General features: G+C 39.9%; 1 protein-coding gene across 2 annotated transcripts in view; it reads right to left on the bottom strand.

Annotated features, from left to right (window-relative positions):
* The window catches only part of ABCB1 (ATP binding cassette subfamily B member 1), a 208,364-nt gene that overhangs the window by 109,507 nt on the left and 81,359 nt on the right, over nt 1-17,498 (bottom strand). For both annotated transcript variants that reach the window (XM_042965581.1, XM_007076760.3), the window contains exons 21-25: nt 16,153-16,356; nt 11,909-12,009; nt 10,529-10,669; nt 7,126-7,282; nt 6,430-6,627 (exon numbers count right to left, since the gene is read on the bottom strand). In XM_042965581.1, coding sequence (XP_042821515.1) covers nt 6,430-6,627; nt 7,126-7,282; nt 10,529-10,669; nt 11,909-12,009; nt 16,153-16,356 — 801 coding nt within the window. The remainder of the gene's footprint in view (nt 1-6,429; nt 6,628-7,125; nt 7,283-10,528; nt 10,670-11,908; nt 12,010-16,152; nt 16,357-17,498) is intronic.

The following is a 17,498-nucleotide window of genomic DNA, read 5'->3' on the forward strand; positions in this document are numbered from 1 at the left end:
TCACGAGGAGAGAATTAAAGAACTAAGTGATTCAATCAAGTGGAACAATATCAGTATCATAGGAATTCCAGAAGAAAAAGAGAGAGAGAGAAAGGGGCTGAAGGCATACTTGAACAAATCATAGCTGAGAACTTCCCCAATCTGGGGAAGGGAACAAACAGTGAAATCCAAGAGGCACAGAGAACTCCCTTCAGACTAACTTGAATCAATCTTCTGCCTGACATATGGTGAAACTGGCAAAATAAAAGGATAAAGAGAGAATTCTGAAAACAGCTAGAGATAATTGGTCTTAACATACAAAGGTAGACACATAAGACTAGTGACAGACCTATCTAATGAAACTTGGCAGGCCAGAAAGGAATGGCAGGAAATCTTCAATGTGATGAACAGGAAAAATATGCAGCCAAGAATCCTTTATCCAGCAAGCCTGTCATTCAGAATAGAAGGAGAGAGAAGGTTTTCCCAAACAAACGAAAACTGAAGGAATTCATCACCACTAAACCAGCCCTACAAGAGATCCTAAGGGGGACCCTGTGAGTGGAATGTTGCAAGGACCACAAAGTACCAGAAACATCATCACTACAACTATGAAACCTACAGATAACCCAATGACTCTAAACCCTTATCTTTCAATAAAAACAGTGAATGTAAAGGGACTAAATGCTCCAATCAAAAGACACAGGGATATCAGAATGGTTAAAAAGACAAGGCCTATCTATTTGCTGTCTACAAGAAACCCATTTTAGACCTGAGGACTGAAAGTGTGGGGATGGAGAACTATCATGCTACTGCAAGTCAAAAGAAAGCTGGAGTAGCCATACTTATATCAGACAAACTAGACTTCAAAGGCTGTAACAAGAGATGAAGAAGGGCATTATATGATAATTACAACATCTATCCATCAGGGAGGCCTAACAATTATAAATGTCTATGCTCCGAATTCAGAAGCACCCAAATATAGAAAACAATCACAAACATGGCCAATCTTATTGGTAACAAAGTGGTAATTGCAAGGGACTTTAATATTGCACTTACATCAATGGACAGATCATCTAGACAGAAAATCAGTAAAGAAACAAGGGCCCCGAATGATACACTGGACCAGATGGACTTGACAGATATATTTAGAACTCTACATCCTAAAGCAGCAGAATATACTTTCTTCTCGAGTGCACATGGAACATTCTCCAAGACAGATCACATACTGGGTCATAAATAGCCCTCAATAAATATAAAAGAATTGAGACCATACCATGCACACTTTCAGATCACAATGCTATGAAACTTGAGATAAACCACAGGAAAAAGTCTGGAAAACCTCCAAAATCATGAAGGGTAAAGAACATCCTACTAAAGAATGAATTGGTCAGTCAGGCAATTAGAGAAGAAATTTAAAAATATATGGAAACAGGGGCGCCTGGGTGGCGCAGTCGGTTAAGCGTCCGACTTCAGCCAGGTCACAATCTCGCGGTCCGTGAGTTCGAGCCCCGCGTCAGGCTCTGGGCTGATGGCTCGGAGCCTGGAGCCTGTTTCCGATTCTCTGTCTCCCTCTCTCTCTGCCCCTCCCCCGTTCATGCTCTGTCTCTCTCTGTCCCAAAAATAAATAAAAAAACGTTGAAAAAAAAAATTTTAAAAAATATATGGAAACAAATGAAAAAAGAAAGCACAACAATCCAAAACCTTTGGGATGTGCCAAAGGCAGTCCTAAGAGGAAAATACATTGCAATCCAGTCCTATCTCAAGAAATAAGAAAAATCCCAAATACAGAATCTAATAGCACACCTAAAGGAACTAGAAGCAGGACAGCAAAGACACCCCAAGCTCAGCAGAAGATGAGAAATAAGAAAGATCAGAGCAGAAATAAACAATATAGAATAAACAAAAACAAAACAAACAACAACAACAAAAAACCAAACCGTAGAACAGATCAATGAAACCAAGAGTCAGTTTTTTGAAGAAATAAACAAAATTCATAAAACTCTAGCCAGGCTTCTCAAAAAGAAAAGAGAGAGGACCCAAATAGATAAAATCATGAATGAAAATGGACTTATTACAACCAACCCTCAGAAGTATAAGCAATTATCAGGGAATACTATGAAAAACTATATGCCAACAAACTGGACAATCTGGAAGAAAGGGACAAATTCCTAAACACCCACACACTAGCAAAACTCAAACAGGAAGAGATAGAAAACTGGAACAGACCCATAACCAGCAAAGAAATTGAACTGGTTATCAAAAATCTCCCAACAAATAAGAGTCGTGGACCAGATGGCTTCCCTGGGGCATTCTACCAGACATTTAAAGCAGAGTTAATACCTATCCTTATCAAGTTCTTCCAGAAAATAGAGATGGAAGGAAAACTTCTGGACTCATTCTATGAAGCCAGCATTACTTTGATTCCCAAACCAGACAGAGACCCAGCAAAAAAAGAAAACTACAGGCCAATATCCCTGGTGAATATGGATGCAAAAATTCTCAAGAAGATACTAGCAAATCGAGTTCAACAGCATATAAAAAGAATTATTCACCATGATCAAGTGGGATTCATTCCTGGCCTGCAAGGCTGGTTCAATATTTGCAAATCAATCAATGTGATACATCACATTAATAAAAGAAACGGTAAGAACCTTAGGATCTTGTCAATAGATGCAGAAAAAGAACGTGACAAAATACAGCATCCTCTCTTCACAAAAACTCTTAAGAAACTAGGGGTAGAAGGATCATACCTTGAGATCATAAAAGCCATATATGAAAGACCCAACGCTAATATCCTCAATGGGGAAAAACTGAGAGCTTTCCCCCTGAGATCAGGAACACGACAGGATGTCCACTCTTACCACTGTTGTTTAACACAGTGTTGGAAGTCCTAGCATCTGCAATCAGACAACAAAATGAAATAAAAGGCATCCAAATTGGCAAAGATGAAGTCAAAGTTTCACTTTTCGCAGACAACATGATACTCTACATGGCAAACCTGACAGACTCCACCAAAAGCCTGCTAGAACAGATACATGAACTCAGCAAAGTTGCAGGGTACAAAATCAATGTACAGAAATCAGTTGCATTTTTATACACCAATAATGAAGCAACAGAAAGAGAAATAAAGAAACTGATCCCAATTACAATCTCACCAGGAACCATAAAACACCTAGGAATAAACCTAACCAAAGATGTAAAAGATATGTATGCTGAAAACTATAGAAAGAGCTTATGAAGGAAGCTAAAGAAGACACAAAGAAATGGAAAAACATTCCATGCTCATGGATTGGAAGAATAAATATTGTTAAAATGTCAATACTACCCAAGGCAATCTACACATTCAACGTAATCCCAATCAAAACTGCACCAGCATTCTTCTCAAAGCTAGAACAAGCAATCCAAAAATTTGTATGGAGCCATAAAAGACCCCAAATAGCCAAAGTAATTTTGAAGAAGGCCAAAGCAGGAGGCATCACAATCCCAGACTTCAGCCTCTACTACAAAGCTGTAATCATCAAGACAGCATGGTATTGGCACAAAAACAGACAAATAGACCAATGGAATAGAATACAGAACCCAGAATTGGACCCACAAATGTATGACCAACTGATCTTTGACAAAGCAGGAAAGAGTATCTAATGGAAAAAAGACAGTCTCTTTAACAAATGGTGCTGGGAGAACTGGATGGCGACATGCAGAAGAATGAAACTAGATCACTTTCTTACACCATACACAAAAATAAACTCAAAATGGATGAAAGACCTGAATGTGAGACAGGAAACCATTAAAGCCCTAGAGGAGAAAGCAGGCAACAACCTCTTTCACCTCAGCCGCAGCAATTTCTTACTCGACAGATCTCCTAAGGCAAGGGAATTAAAAGCAAAAATGAACTACTGGGACCTCATCAAGACAAAAAGCTTCTACACTGCAAAGAAAACAATCAACAAACCTAAAAGGCAACCGATGGTATGGAAGAAGATATTTGCAAATGACATATCAGATAAGGGGCTAGTATCCAAAATCTATAAAGAACTCACCAAACTCCACACCAGTGAAGAAATGGGCAGAAAACATGAACAGACACTTCCAAAGATGACACGCAGATGGCCAACAGACACATGAAACGATGCTCAACATCACTCACCATCAGGGAAATACAAATCAAAGCCACATTGAGGTACCACCTCATGCCAGTCAGAGTAGCTAAAATGAACAAATCGGGAGACTATAGATGCTGGCGAGGATGTGGAGAAATGGGAACCCTCTTGCACTGTTGGTGGGAATGCAAACTGGTGCAGCTGCTCTGGAAAACAGTGTGGAAGTACCTCAAAAAATTAAAAATAGATCTACCCTATGACCCAGCAATAGCACTGCTAGGAATTTACCCAAGGGATACAGGAGTGCTGATGCATAGGGGCACTTGTACCCCAATGTTTATAGCAGGACTTTCAACAATAGCCAAAGTATGGAAAGAGCCCAAATGTCCATCAATTGATGAATGGATAAAGAAGATGTGGTTTATATATACAATGGAATACTACTTGGCAATGAGAAAGAATGAAATCTGGCCATTTGCAGCAACGTGAATGGAAATGGAGGGTATTATGCTAAGTGAAATAAGTCAGGCAAAGAAAGACAGATACCATATGTGTTCACTCTTAGGTGGATCCTGAGAAACTTAACAGAAACCCATGGGGGAGAGGAAGGGAAAAAAAAGGAGTTACCAACAGAGAGGGAGGGAGGGAGGCAAACCACAAGAGACTCTTAAATACAGAGAACAAACTGAGGATTGATGGAGGGTGGGGGAGAGGAGAAAGTGGGTGATGGGCAGGGAGGAGGGCACTTGTTGGGATGAGCACTGGGTGTTATATGGAAACCAATTCAACAATAAATTATATTAAAAAATTGATGGCAATGTTTACAAAAATATGCTCTAGGTCTATCTTCTTTTATATAACTCATGGAAGTATATGCCTCATCTCTTCAGTGAAATTCTTTGAGTACAGACATTATCACCTGTAATTTATTAGAGCTCAACATTTAATATACTGCTTACTCAACATCTGTTAAAGACCATAATCTTTCCTGAGAGCTAACATTTCCTCCTAATTGCTTCATTTCTCTCTTCCTTTAGAGCCCTTTGTTCAAATTTCAACCACAAAACTGAAGCATAAAGTCAGAATTCACAGAAAATATACAAGAAAGTAAAAATAGAGGATAAAGCTTATGTCGCTGTTAAAAAACAGACTGAGTAGAATACAATAAAAATATTTATGAGTAAGTCATAAATAAAAATATTTATGACTATAGGTTAAAAGTTTCATTTCTACCTCACTCATTAATCCAAGTGTGGCCCATATGGAGCTGGGGCATCAGTTTGACTGTATGGAACAGGTGTCCATTCTGTTTCGTCAGTGCCCATGCCTTTCCAGTTGTTAAATATTTTTATTATCACCTGTGAGTATGACTAGTAACTAACTAAAACTTCTTGCTATAAATTCTATTCCTTCCTAATCTGATTCTTTTCCTGTTCTGCACTGTAGTCACACTGCTCCCTTCACGACTTCTATCTCCTCCCCAGTACCCAAGATACTCCCTGACAGGCACTGAGTAAATGTTTAGTGAATGCTGAATGAACAAATCTGACCCTTCATTTGTTCTTTTAGTTCAGGGAAGAAAAAGGAATCCTTCTATATTCTTTATCTGCTTCCCAAATTCATTGATTCCACTTTTTAGAAGCTATTTCAATACCCTCTCTCAATGATTGTATCTCATCCTCAGCCATAAAAATGCTTAAGATTTCCCCCTGCTACACCTCTTCCCTGGCCTCTGCTTCCCCCCTCACGCTACTGCTCTTACTGCCTTTCTTTCACCTTTAATCTTCTAGACGATCTGCATTCAGTCTCCACTTCCCTTTCCAGCCATCCCTCAGCCATGCTAAACTGTTTCCCCACCAATACCTCACTAAGAATACTTTAAAATCTCGTAAGTAGCCCATTAAATTGCCAAATCACATCCTGTCATTTCAGTCTTCATCTTACTCTACCTGTCCACAGCATCTGTCATTGTTGACTACCTTCAACTTCTCAAAACATTCCCTATCCCTGGCACCCACCTTACTTGTCTCTCTTAGCATCCCTCCCACTCCTGTATCTTTCTGGCTACTTAAATTTTTGCTGGATCCTCTCATGAAAACAGAAATGTAACCGAAGGAAGGAAGGGAGATGGATGATAAAAAGGCTGCTCACAAAGGAGGGTAGAGGGGCAATTTGAGACAGAGGCTGGGGCAGCAGACACAGCTTGGAGATGGTATCTAGGATGTCAGACTTTAAGTGAGGCTGTTGTTTAAAGACTGGAAAAACTGGAGCTCATAGTCAGGAATTAAACATATCCAGGCATTCCGATGATTAAACACTTAAAATGAGATGAATAAAAAGGTGTGCTCACCACTGTTCCGGCCATTGGGTCGTAGAACCGCTCAAGGAGCTGGACCACCGTGCTCTTCCCGCAGCCACTGCTGCCCACCAGGGCCAGCGTCTGGCCCTTTTTCACCTCCAGGCTCAGCCCTTGAAGCACTGGGATATCTGGTCGAGTGGGATAGTTGAACATGACTTCATTAAATGTCACATTTCCTTCCAACGTGTTCTAAAATCAGAACAGTAACAATAGAGATGATTATTGCAATCCTGAAAACGCATTGTATAGCAACCCCCCTCTATCACCAGGTGTCAGAAGATGGCAAACTTGTATTACAATTAGGCTGCATTTGTAACTGCCAGAATGTAATAAGTAAAATCTAAGACAGTCAGTGTTTGTACAGCATGTATTGTTAATACAATACAAATGTGATAACTCAAATCTGTTCTCCAAGAATAGAGTACCTAACCTACATATAATAAAATCCGATTAACAGAATCTGCTCATAAATTGGGTGGTATTTCCATCTCCCTGCAGCCTTGTTTTACAAAAGTACTGAATGTTAACATACATTATTAGCATTTATTAAAATGACCTCATGATCTAGAAAGTTTCATTTTATTACCTGCGAATAAAAAACCCCCACAGATTTTATTAAATTTCCTCTTAGAGTACTTTCACTCATTAGTTAGGAATGAAAACATATCATCAAAACTTCAAACTCACGGGCATTAAGCCTTCTGTGCTATAGCTGTCGATCAGAGGGATTTTTTCAATGATCATGATGACGTGGGCAGCTGATACTTTGGCTTTGGCATAGTCAGGAGCAAATGAACTGACCTGCCCCACTGCCATGGCACCGAAGACAATAGCTGAGAATACCCTGCAAAAACAAAGACAAAGCATGAGCGGAGTTATGGCTATAATGCTAGACAACTGACAGTTCTACAATAGAGAACACTGCCTCAAACAATGTAAAACACAAATTAAAAACATAAAACAAAATAAGTCAACACTTCCCCTTATAAGTTCGCATCAGTTTAACAGATTGTAAAAGGGCCCCCTTTTTCAACTGTCTCTGTATCCTCACCTTCTTGTAATGGGACTTTGCAGCTCCTCCATTTAAGAAGTGGAATCTGTATTCCTACCCTTTGAATCTGAGTTGGCCTGTGACTTGCTTTGGCCAACAGGATGTGGTGGAAGTGACTTCTGCCAGTTCTAAGCTTATGACTCAGGGGGCTTTGTGTGCTTTTCTCTCTCTCTCTCTGCCACCACCACAAGCCCAGCTAGCATCTGGAGGACAAGGCACAGATGGAAGAAAGCTGTGGGGACGCCAGCCAACCAGCTTGTCATGCCCTACACACACAAGCGAGCCTACTTGCGATCTGCTATGTCCATCCTAGACCAGCAAAACTGCCCAGCTGACCCACAGACTTGTGGGCAAACATGAACGTTTATTATTGTGTGGCACTGAGGGTTAGTGGTTGGTTGTTATGTAGCATGATTGTGGCAATCAATAGCGGATACAGGCATTTGTGACATCGTGGATGGACCTTGTAGGCATTATGCTAAGTGGAAGAAGTCAGATTGAAAAAGACAAATACTGTATGATTTCACTCATGTGGAATTTAAAAATACAGATGAACAAACAAGCAAACAAAAGCAGAATCAGACCTAAAAATGAGAGAACAAACTGATGGTGGCCAGAGGGGAATGGGTGAGCAAAATGGGTGAAGGGGAGCAGGAGACACAGGCTTCTAGTTATGGAATGAATGTCACAATAATAAAAGGTGCAGCAGAAGGAATCCAGCCAATGATATTATAATAGCCTTGGATGGTAACAGATGGCAGCTGAACTTGCAGAGCACAGCATAAAGTATACAGAAGTAGAATCAGTATGTTGCACACCTGAAACTAATGTGACATTGTATGTCAACTATTAAAAAAATAACAGATCCAGGCATTGGTGCTGAAATTACACCAGATGCTTAGAAAACGTGTGAGCTGTACAGCAAAGAGTGAGTTCCTTATAGAGACAGGTAGCATGCTGCACTCAGGATGCACTCATATTCTTAACCTATGACATCAAAATCATAGCAGCTTAAAGCTGGGAAAGACTCCACAGGATATCGAGTCCAGTGCTCAATGTTTGTTTCCTGGGCACTTCTCCTAAGTTGGCCTCCATTCTTTGTTTTAGGAAGCAGCAAGTTTGATTAAGTTTGTTGTTCAGAAGTTCTTCTTCACATGGAAGAAAAATGTACATCCTTTTGCATAATATAGCCCTTACTGGAACATTTTTTTAAAAGGCCCTGTGTTTCTTTGATGACTCCTGTCTTTCTCAACACTCCAGCTGCCCTCCTCTGGACACATTTCTCAACATGTTTTTTGGTTTTTTTTTACCTTTATTTTTTTCTTTCCAAGTTTCTATTTAAATTCCAGGTAGTTAACATACACTATACTATTAGTTTAGGTGTAGAATTCAGTGATTCATCACTTACATATAACACCCAGTGCTCACCACAAATGCCCTCCTTAATACCCATCACCTATTTCATCCATCGCCCCGCCCACGTCCCCTCTGGTCACCATCAGTGTGTTCTCTACAGTTAAGAGTCTGCTTCTTGGTTTTTCTCTATTTATTTCTCCCCCTGTGTTCATCTGTTTTGTTTCTTAAATTCCACATGAATGAAATCATATGGCATTTGTCTTTCTCTAACTGGCTTCTGTCGCTTAGCATAATACTCTCTAGCTCCATCCACATCATTGCAAATGGAAAGATTTCATTCTTTTTGATGGCTGAGTAATATTCTGTCGTGTACATATACTACTTCTTCTTTATCCAATCATCAGTCAAAGGACACTTGGGCTGTTTCCACAATTCGGCTATTTCAACATATCTTCTTAAACAGTGGGCCTGGAACTAACAGAATACTTGGGAACCCTCCTGGAAGAATACTGTGAGCCTTTCATATCCTCTCCTCTGAACTCTAAATAAATCATACAAATGGCTGAGTAATCTCAGGCTTGTCATCATTTACCCCTGGGAGATCTTTTAAAAAATGGACTGCCCTTCAGACAAGTCTCCCTTTTCCTTTACTTGGAAGATTGATTTTCCCAATCTAACAGGGACAGTTTCCCAACTGTCAGCAACTTTCACCAATTCAATGCCTTACCTTGAAGTAAAGCAATGTATCAAATAGTTATCTAATCGAAGACCCTATGCCAATGATGCTTGGTTTTGGTCTTTTGGTCCAAGTCATAAATAGCTTCTGTATATCATTTGTCAGACAGACATATTAAGTGGAAATTTTAAATCTTCTGTTGGGGTCGTCCTGAGCAAACTACAATGCACACACATGCCAATGTTTCAACAGAATGGAAATATTACACTAACGCCTTATATCAGACAAGCTTAGGTGATTCTGGTTTAAATGAAAAACTGTATTACCACTATTTATGATATGCTATCAAAGGGCAGAATCTCGCCCACCACCAAATCTAGACACTCAGAAAGATTATATCTACTTTTTCATTACCTAACTGCATATTTGAGTACTTGGGGGTACAATTAAGTTCGGGTCTGTCTTCTCCTGAGATAGAATTTTCTGCATTCACAGCAATGGGGCAGAAATCCCAATGTAGCCTTTCCTTTGTCATTTCTGAATTTCTTTAGCTCTTACCTTCTAACTGCTCTTCTTTTATCAAGGAAAGCAAATGTATCCTAGACTCCCCCAGGGCTTGCAGAACTCAGTGTTCTACACCTGCTCTTTAGTTGCCTTTGTTCAGAGAGTTCTTTAAAAGGAGCTAGACACTTGGCTCCGAGTCTGGCTTCTTCTCAAATGCCAAAACCTCCTAGAACCCCTTCAGTGAATCACGACCCCATTGAGCTACAGATTCAGAAGGTCAAAGGTATGAGTCAGCACTGGGGAGGGGGGAAGTCACTGATTCCCTAAATGAAAATGGGGTCCCTCAGGGATCATACACAGAGACTCAAGAGGCAAATGCTACCTTCTGAATCACCAAAATCTCTTCACAAAGCTTCACAGTAAGGTTTTCTACTCAGACATGAAGCATGTTCACCTCAGTTTTATTTCTAGAGTTCAATTGTAAATATTAACCTGATACTTACAAGAGAACATCTTGAAAGTCCATGAACTCATGTGCCACCAAGTAGGCACCAAACCGGAAACAACCAGCATAGGAAAAGTACATCATTGCCTGGGTGATGGAAAATGAGATTCCAAAGATGTGTGCTTTCCTCAAAGAGTTTCTGAAAAGGAGACGTTAAGAAACTCACTTGACTTTCATTTCTCAGTCCTTAAAACATAACCTTTGATAGATCAGCGGTGGGGTACGGCAGACAAAAATGGGTTAAATTTCCAAAAAAGTTAAGTTTGGTCCTCATTTTACCGCTTGTGAACATTCAGGAAACTTCCTGATGGAGTATTAACTGCACCTCAAAGTACTGAAGTAAAGTTAAAATAAGCCAAGGAAAACATGAAGAGGGGTTAATAAATGGAAGTTCTTTCCCTTTCCCCCCACTTTTGGACACATAAGATATATGCACTCTATGGTAAATATTCATTCAACACACATTTATCCAAAACCTACAAGCTTCAGGAACCATGCTGGGTGATAAAGAAGAATCAGTCATGTTCTTGCCCTTGGGGTCCAGGAGTCAAGTTGACTATAACTATGCAGTGAAGGAACCTTATGAATAACATGTTAGGGGAAGAAAGGAGGAAGCACAACTCTCTGGAGGAGTTAGAGAAGACTTCACAAAGGCATTAACATTGGTGGATTTTCTGAGCCATGTGAATTGGGTGATGTGGAGGTAAGGGCAGGCTGGTGAGTGGGCAGCCTCTGGGCCTCCAAGCCCTGCTTCAACAGGGTCAACTCCATTTCTATCTGTTTCATATATTGGGATTTCAAATGAAAACATTTTCAGGAAAAAACCTCTACTATTTTTTTTAACCTTTGAAAACTCATCGATAAGGTCCAGCTCTCTCCATTTACCATACAAGAAACTGAGACTCAGAGAGGCTGGGCTTACATTTTTGAACCCTCGCTGGAGGAGTTCATTAGCTTCCTTTAATACAGAAATTCTCCACTAGAGAAGTGTCAAAAGAGGAAGGAAAGGCATACTCAAGAAGCACCACCCCTCAGGTCCCACAGATAGCTCAAATTTCATGTTCCATAGAGAACTCATTCCCAATGAGAGCAAATAACAGGGCCATTACCCCAACCTGGCATCAGAGTCATTCTCTATCCTCTCTCCCTCTGCTTCCCATCACTTACCTACTCTTACAGGTTCTACCTCAGACAGGTCAGGGTCTTGTGATTTCTGTCCTGGATACCTATAAGTGGTTCCCTTTGGTTCCCATTTGGTTCCCTTCTAGTAGCTTCTCCACTTGTTCCCTACATTCTGGCCAAAGTAATCCTTCTGAAAACAAATCTGATGATTGAAAAACCTCCCCACACTCCCCTCCCACTCTTCAATGGTTATTACCTGTATGGTACCTGCAAACTCTGTGCATACATATATTCAAACTTCTGCTCTCGAGTCAAAGAGACAACAGTTCGGAAGTTTTCGATTGCTTCAGTAGCAATCTGTCACAGAGAGCCCCCAGTCACAGAGGCAAAAAAAAAAAAAAAGTTGCAATTAGTGTGAATTCCATAAAAGAGATTAATAAAATTAATTTTATTGTTACATATTACTTATTTATTATCACCTATGATCTTCTTCACTATGAGAAAGGATAGTAATTTATAAAATCAAATTTTAGATCTGGCAGGAAGATTGGCTAATTCAGTGTTTTTATAGAAAGAGAAGCTAAGGCTTAAACAGATGAGACACTTATCTAAAGCCAAAATTACAGAGGCAAGGTTAACCTGAGAACTCAGTATTTTATGTCTAGTGTAGTGCTCTTTCTTCTATGACGGTCACGTTTTAGGTTTATTGTTATTTTACATAAATTTCAAATGTGATGTTTATATTTTCTCTTTATAATAACCATTCATGAAAATTGAAGAATATTTGGAAAATACTGAAAAAATAAAGGTTTTTTAAAAAAAGCTACATATAGGTGTATTTTATATATTAGCTTACCTGTTTTTTTTCCTAAGCATATACATACTTAACAAAATTGGGACCAAATTTTCTATTTGGCTTTACATCACTTTTTACGTTAAAAAATATCAAGAGCATTTTCCAAGATCATGACATATACATTAATAATGGGATGTTTAATGGGCCACTTAATATCCCAGCCAGTTAAACATTCCTTTATTGTTGAACAAGGTTTTCCATTCTCTATTAAAAAATTCTGTGATAAACATCCTTACACATAAACATTTTTCCATATTAAGTTACTTTCTTGGGAGAGGTTCTTAGAGTGAAATTACGAGGCCAAAGGGAACTAATTTTTAAGGAACATGGCACACATTATCAATTTGTTTTCCACAAACTTTCTATCATTCGGTTATTTTTTAATTGCATGTAACTTCCAATTAGTCTATGTGATTAGCATAAATACATCCTTTTGGAGTCTGCATAAAGGTCTGTGGAAAACATGAAAGATTCCAGTATATAAAATGAGATTTCGGCCATGGGACCTTGAAATATCTCTGTCTCATTCTCCTCATCAGTAAAATGAAGGGGGTGGACAACTGTGAGATCATGACCTGAGCCAAAATCAAGAGTGGGGATGCTCAACTGACTGAGCCACCCAGGCGCCCAGAGGTGAGAGAACTTCTAATGTGAGAAGAGTAAATAGCATTGAGTTTCCCTCAGAAGCCAGTGTGCACTAAATAATTTTGGAGAAAGCATAATACACATATTTCTAGAGAGAGGAAAAAAAACTCCTCCTCACACTGCTCTTCTTTCCTCAAATAAACTGAAGTTTGGTTATGGATTTTATTTCTGAAAAGGAAAAAGCATCTATGTTACTAAGATGTTCGTTAGTCAGTAATAATGTGACAGAAATCTAAGGAGCATAGAACACAGACAGGTAGAGGTTATGCACAGGCTGACACCACATGGCCTTGCTCTTAAACACTAGGCCTGCTCTGTCCCTTTAAGGGCAAACCAACAGACATGGTCTTGGTCCCCATGGAGCTTATGTCTTAGGAGGAAAGACAGAACATTAATCAATAAACAAAGAAATAGTAAAAAAACAAACATAAAAAAAACATCAGGTACTGAGAAGTGTCGTGAATTAATTCCAGTGCAGGAAAGGCCCCTCTGAAGAGGTAATAATGGTGAGACTTGAGTAACATAAAGGAACCAGACATTGGAAGATCACAGGGAGCCAGCTTGGAATGTTCTAGGAAATGAAAGAAGGCCCCGAGGCCAGAGGAGGGTGAGCATGGGAGAGAGCAGTACAAGATGAATTCACAGAAGCTGTCAAGGGAGCTGGGTCATGCAGAGTTTTATAAACCAGGGTAAAAGGTTGCTCTTATTCTAACTGTGATCAGAAGCGATTGGAGGGTTTTAAGTTGGGGTTAGCATGATCTCATTTATGTTTGTAAGACATCAGTGTGGCTTGTGTGAGAGGAATGTAGAAAGTGGGTGGACAAGAAAGGAAGGAGTGGAAGCAGGGAGATCAGTTAGACTATTGCTGTGTGATTTGGGCAACTTACCTAACTTCTCTGAACTCTGGATTTTTACCAACTAACCAGAATAATTCAAAGGGTTATTGAGGGTATCAAATGGGAAAATGCACGCAGAACTCTTCACATGATGCTCGGTATATAATAAATACTAAATGGTAACCTGAGAATGATGATCTTTGGGAGTTGATATTCAAAATTACATAGACTAGATGTGCTGCCAGCACCACTTTTCTCACCTGCTTCTGCCTGTCTCATGAACCACTGAACACAGCATTTATCTCACCCCTAACCTTTGCACAGTAAACCTGCCACATGTACACATATCCATTTCCGTCTTGCCCCTGTGACAGAACTCCAAAAGAGTCTTAAATCTGATGTGCCCCTCAAAGGTGCTAATCTGTCTGTGATGTGCAGTGAATTCCCTATAATTGAGCTTCTCAATCACCTCCTTCCTATAAACAACCTAAGTCTCCTTTGTGGGACTTTTTGAACACCTCAGGAAACGATGATACTACTAAAGAGTAATACATTTTTTCAAAATACATTTTGTCCTAGATTTTTCCATCTTCCCCGCATTTGAAAAGTCTACCTTAGGTGGAAAAAACAAGAAAGAACAGCACTAAGTGAAGTGATTGGTGACAGCAAGTGTTCCCTGACAGGGGCCAATGTTACATGGGCCAGACCATAACCAGATGCCTGTGGGTCAGCACGGTCCTGCTGAGGCCCAAGACTGGGCCTCTGATAGCCTGAGGAGACCTTTTTCTCACAGACGCTAGTTAGGAAGCACTAAAGCTGTGGTCCAAAGGAATTTCCTGAAGGAATGCTAAGGAAATAAGGTACAATGTTTGAGGACAAAGTGTCAGCAGTGATGATCAACCTTCATGAAGAAGTACCCTCTTTGTCATTCTTTATTCTCTGGTGAGGTGCCTGGCCTGGAAACAGAGTACTTCAGACACACAGGCCTAGAGAGTCAGAGCCACTTGACCTTCCTCGGTCCCTGCCCCAACTCTTGGGAACCTCGGAAGGTCCACTAATAAATGTATCCCTACCCAATTTTAGGGCTCAGCCGTGCTCCGGCCATTTATATTTCTGCAATATACAAACTGTGTGATATCAGATTTATTCCTGTTTCTTTCTTTTTTAATGTTTATTTTTTGAGACAGAGACAGAGTGTGAGCAGGGGAGGGGCAGAGACAGAGGGAGACACCGAATCTGAAAGCAGGCTCCAGGCTCTAAGACGTTAGCACAGACCTGATGCAGGCTCGCACCCACGAATCGTGAGATCATGACCTGAGCCAAAGTCGGATGCTTAGCCGAGTGAGCCACCCAGGTGCCCCTCACCTCTGTTTCTTAACAGAGGCACAACTTTGGATCCTGGCTCTGAGGCTTATCAGCTCTAAGGCATTGGGATGATTTCCCACCTGTGTCTCAGCCTCACCTGCAAGAGGAGCTAGTAATAGAACCTACCTCATAGGATCACAATGAGGAAGAAAGCATTTGCCAGGGAAACACAGTAAATGCCATATAAGCATTTGTTTAAACAACAACAACAACAACAACAACAACAACAACAAATAGACAAGCATGGAGGAAGAGAGAGAGAAGAAAAGAGGAAAAGCAGGAGGAAGAGGAGGAGTAGAGGGAGAAAGGAGTAACAGTAGCAGCAGCAGCAGGAGGAGCAGGGTAAAGGTAAACAGAAAAAGATGCTAACAGGAAGCATGATAAAAAGGAAAGAACGCTAATAATTTAAGCCTGACAAAATAAATACCTGTAGGACCTTTTACTATTTTAATCTTCCCCATCATATGTAATTAAATGAGGCTACTTTCCTCAATAAAGGAATGGATTTCAGCTGGCTTGAGGGAAAGAAAGAGAGAGGAAGGGAGGGAGTAGAGGAAGAGTGTGAAGGTGATGGTTTGACTTAGAAAAGCTTAATAAAGTTAGTCGTCAGTCTGTGAGCCTAAGAATTGGTTTTGCTCCTTCTCTTCAGCTTCCAATCTGCTGATTCAGTGTCAAATAAGATCGCTGTGAGGAATGGTTATAAAAACATTCTCCAAGCACAGTAGTAGCAGTGAGTAACAGAAGGGTACTGATTAGAATATTTTACTCTATTAGATTGGTAGTTGTATTTAGACTCACCTTCCCAGCACCTTCTAGTTCTTTCTTATCTTTCAGTGCTTGTCCAGACAACATTTTCATTTCAACAACTCCTGCTATTGCAATGATGGGTACAATTGCTAAGAGTAAGAGTGTCAATTGCCAGCCATAGATTAAGGATATAATAATGCCTGTCCCAAGATTTGCTATATTTTGGGTAATGATAGCAAGCCTGGAACCTATAGCCTATAAAACAAACACACAAAAATTAGAGAAATGCTTTCATATTCTCTTTCAGATCCATGCTTATACTTTCTTGAGGATTATGACAATTCAGCTTCATGAAGTTCTATTAATTATCTTCTCAGTTATGAAATAAAAACTAAAGATTTACTTGTAAGTTCACTTGGTTTCTAAAATGAAGATTTCCATGACTTCAGAGCAAATACTGAAAGTAGAAGATCAATAATTCAGAGTTAAATTACATATTTGTATCTCTTCTGATTTTTGATACCAAGAAAATTTTCAGTAATCAATGAGACCATGGTCACTAAAGCTCTGCAAATGAGCAAGATAAAATAGCCTGACAGTTGGAAATTTCCAACATTAGATGCATAGCTACTCATAAGTTAAGCCTAATATTTGTCATTAAGGATATCCAAATATATCGTGGCCTATTTGAGATGCTTATTGTGTTTAATTTAACATGCATTTGATTTGGAACAATGACACAGAGCTGAAAATTACAGAAGTTAATTTAGGATTTTAGGCAGGCATCAGAGCCTTTAGTTTGAATGCCAGAGGGGGCTTGAAGCAAGACTTTCAGTAGCACGCAGTGACTTCCAGTTCTAAAGCCAGAAGTCAAACCATACAGTCAATTTACTACTCTATACTGTACTTCTCTCCTCTACCCTGGAAACACCTGAGCCCTCAAGCCATTCCAAATTCCTGCTCTGGCACCCAGATCTGGAAATGGCCCATGTTTTTTCCACTCTTAAAGTTCCCTCTGCCTGAGTGGGGTCAGACTTAGCTAAAGATTATGATGGAGTAGAGTCTAGAATGGTCACTACCTCCTCTGTGACTTTGGACAAATTTCTCCCAACTCTCAAAATGAGAGAACACACTGATTAATAACCAACACTTCTCTTAGCTCTAAATTTTAGAACAGAATCCTTCACACCCCCTTTCCCATCATCCCAGCATCAACTCTCTGATATCATTCAGTAGTGTTTATGTGATATAAACACTAGACCGGTGATTAGGGGGAAAGGGCACAACAACTAGCAGGAGCCTCTGTACATGAAATTCTGTACCAGGAATTGCATCAGACAACATAAATGACGGGGCATTTCTTTTTATTTGATGCAGTCACTGAGTTTGTATTCAAG

The sequence above is a fragment of the Panthera tigris genome, chromosome A2 (assembly GCF_018350195.1).
Source record: "Panthera tigris isolate Pti1 chromosome A2, P.tigris_Pti1_mat1.1, whole genome shotgun sequence".
Classification (NCBI taxonomy): Eukaryota; Metazoa; Chordata; class Mammalia; order Carnivora; family Felidae; genus Panthera; species Panthera tigris.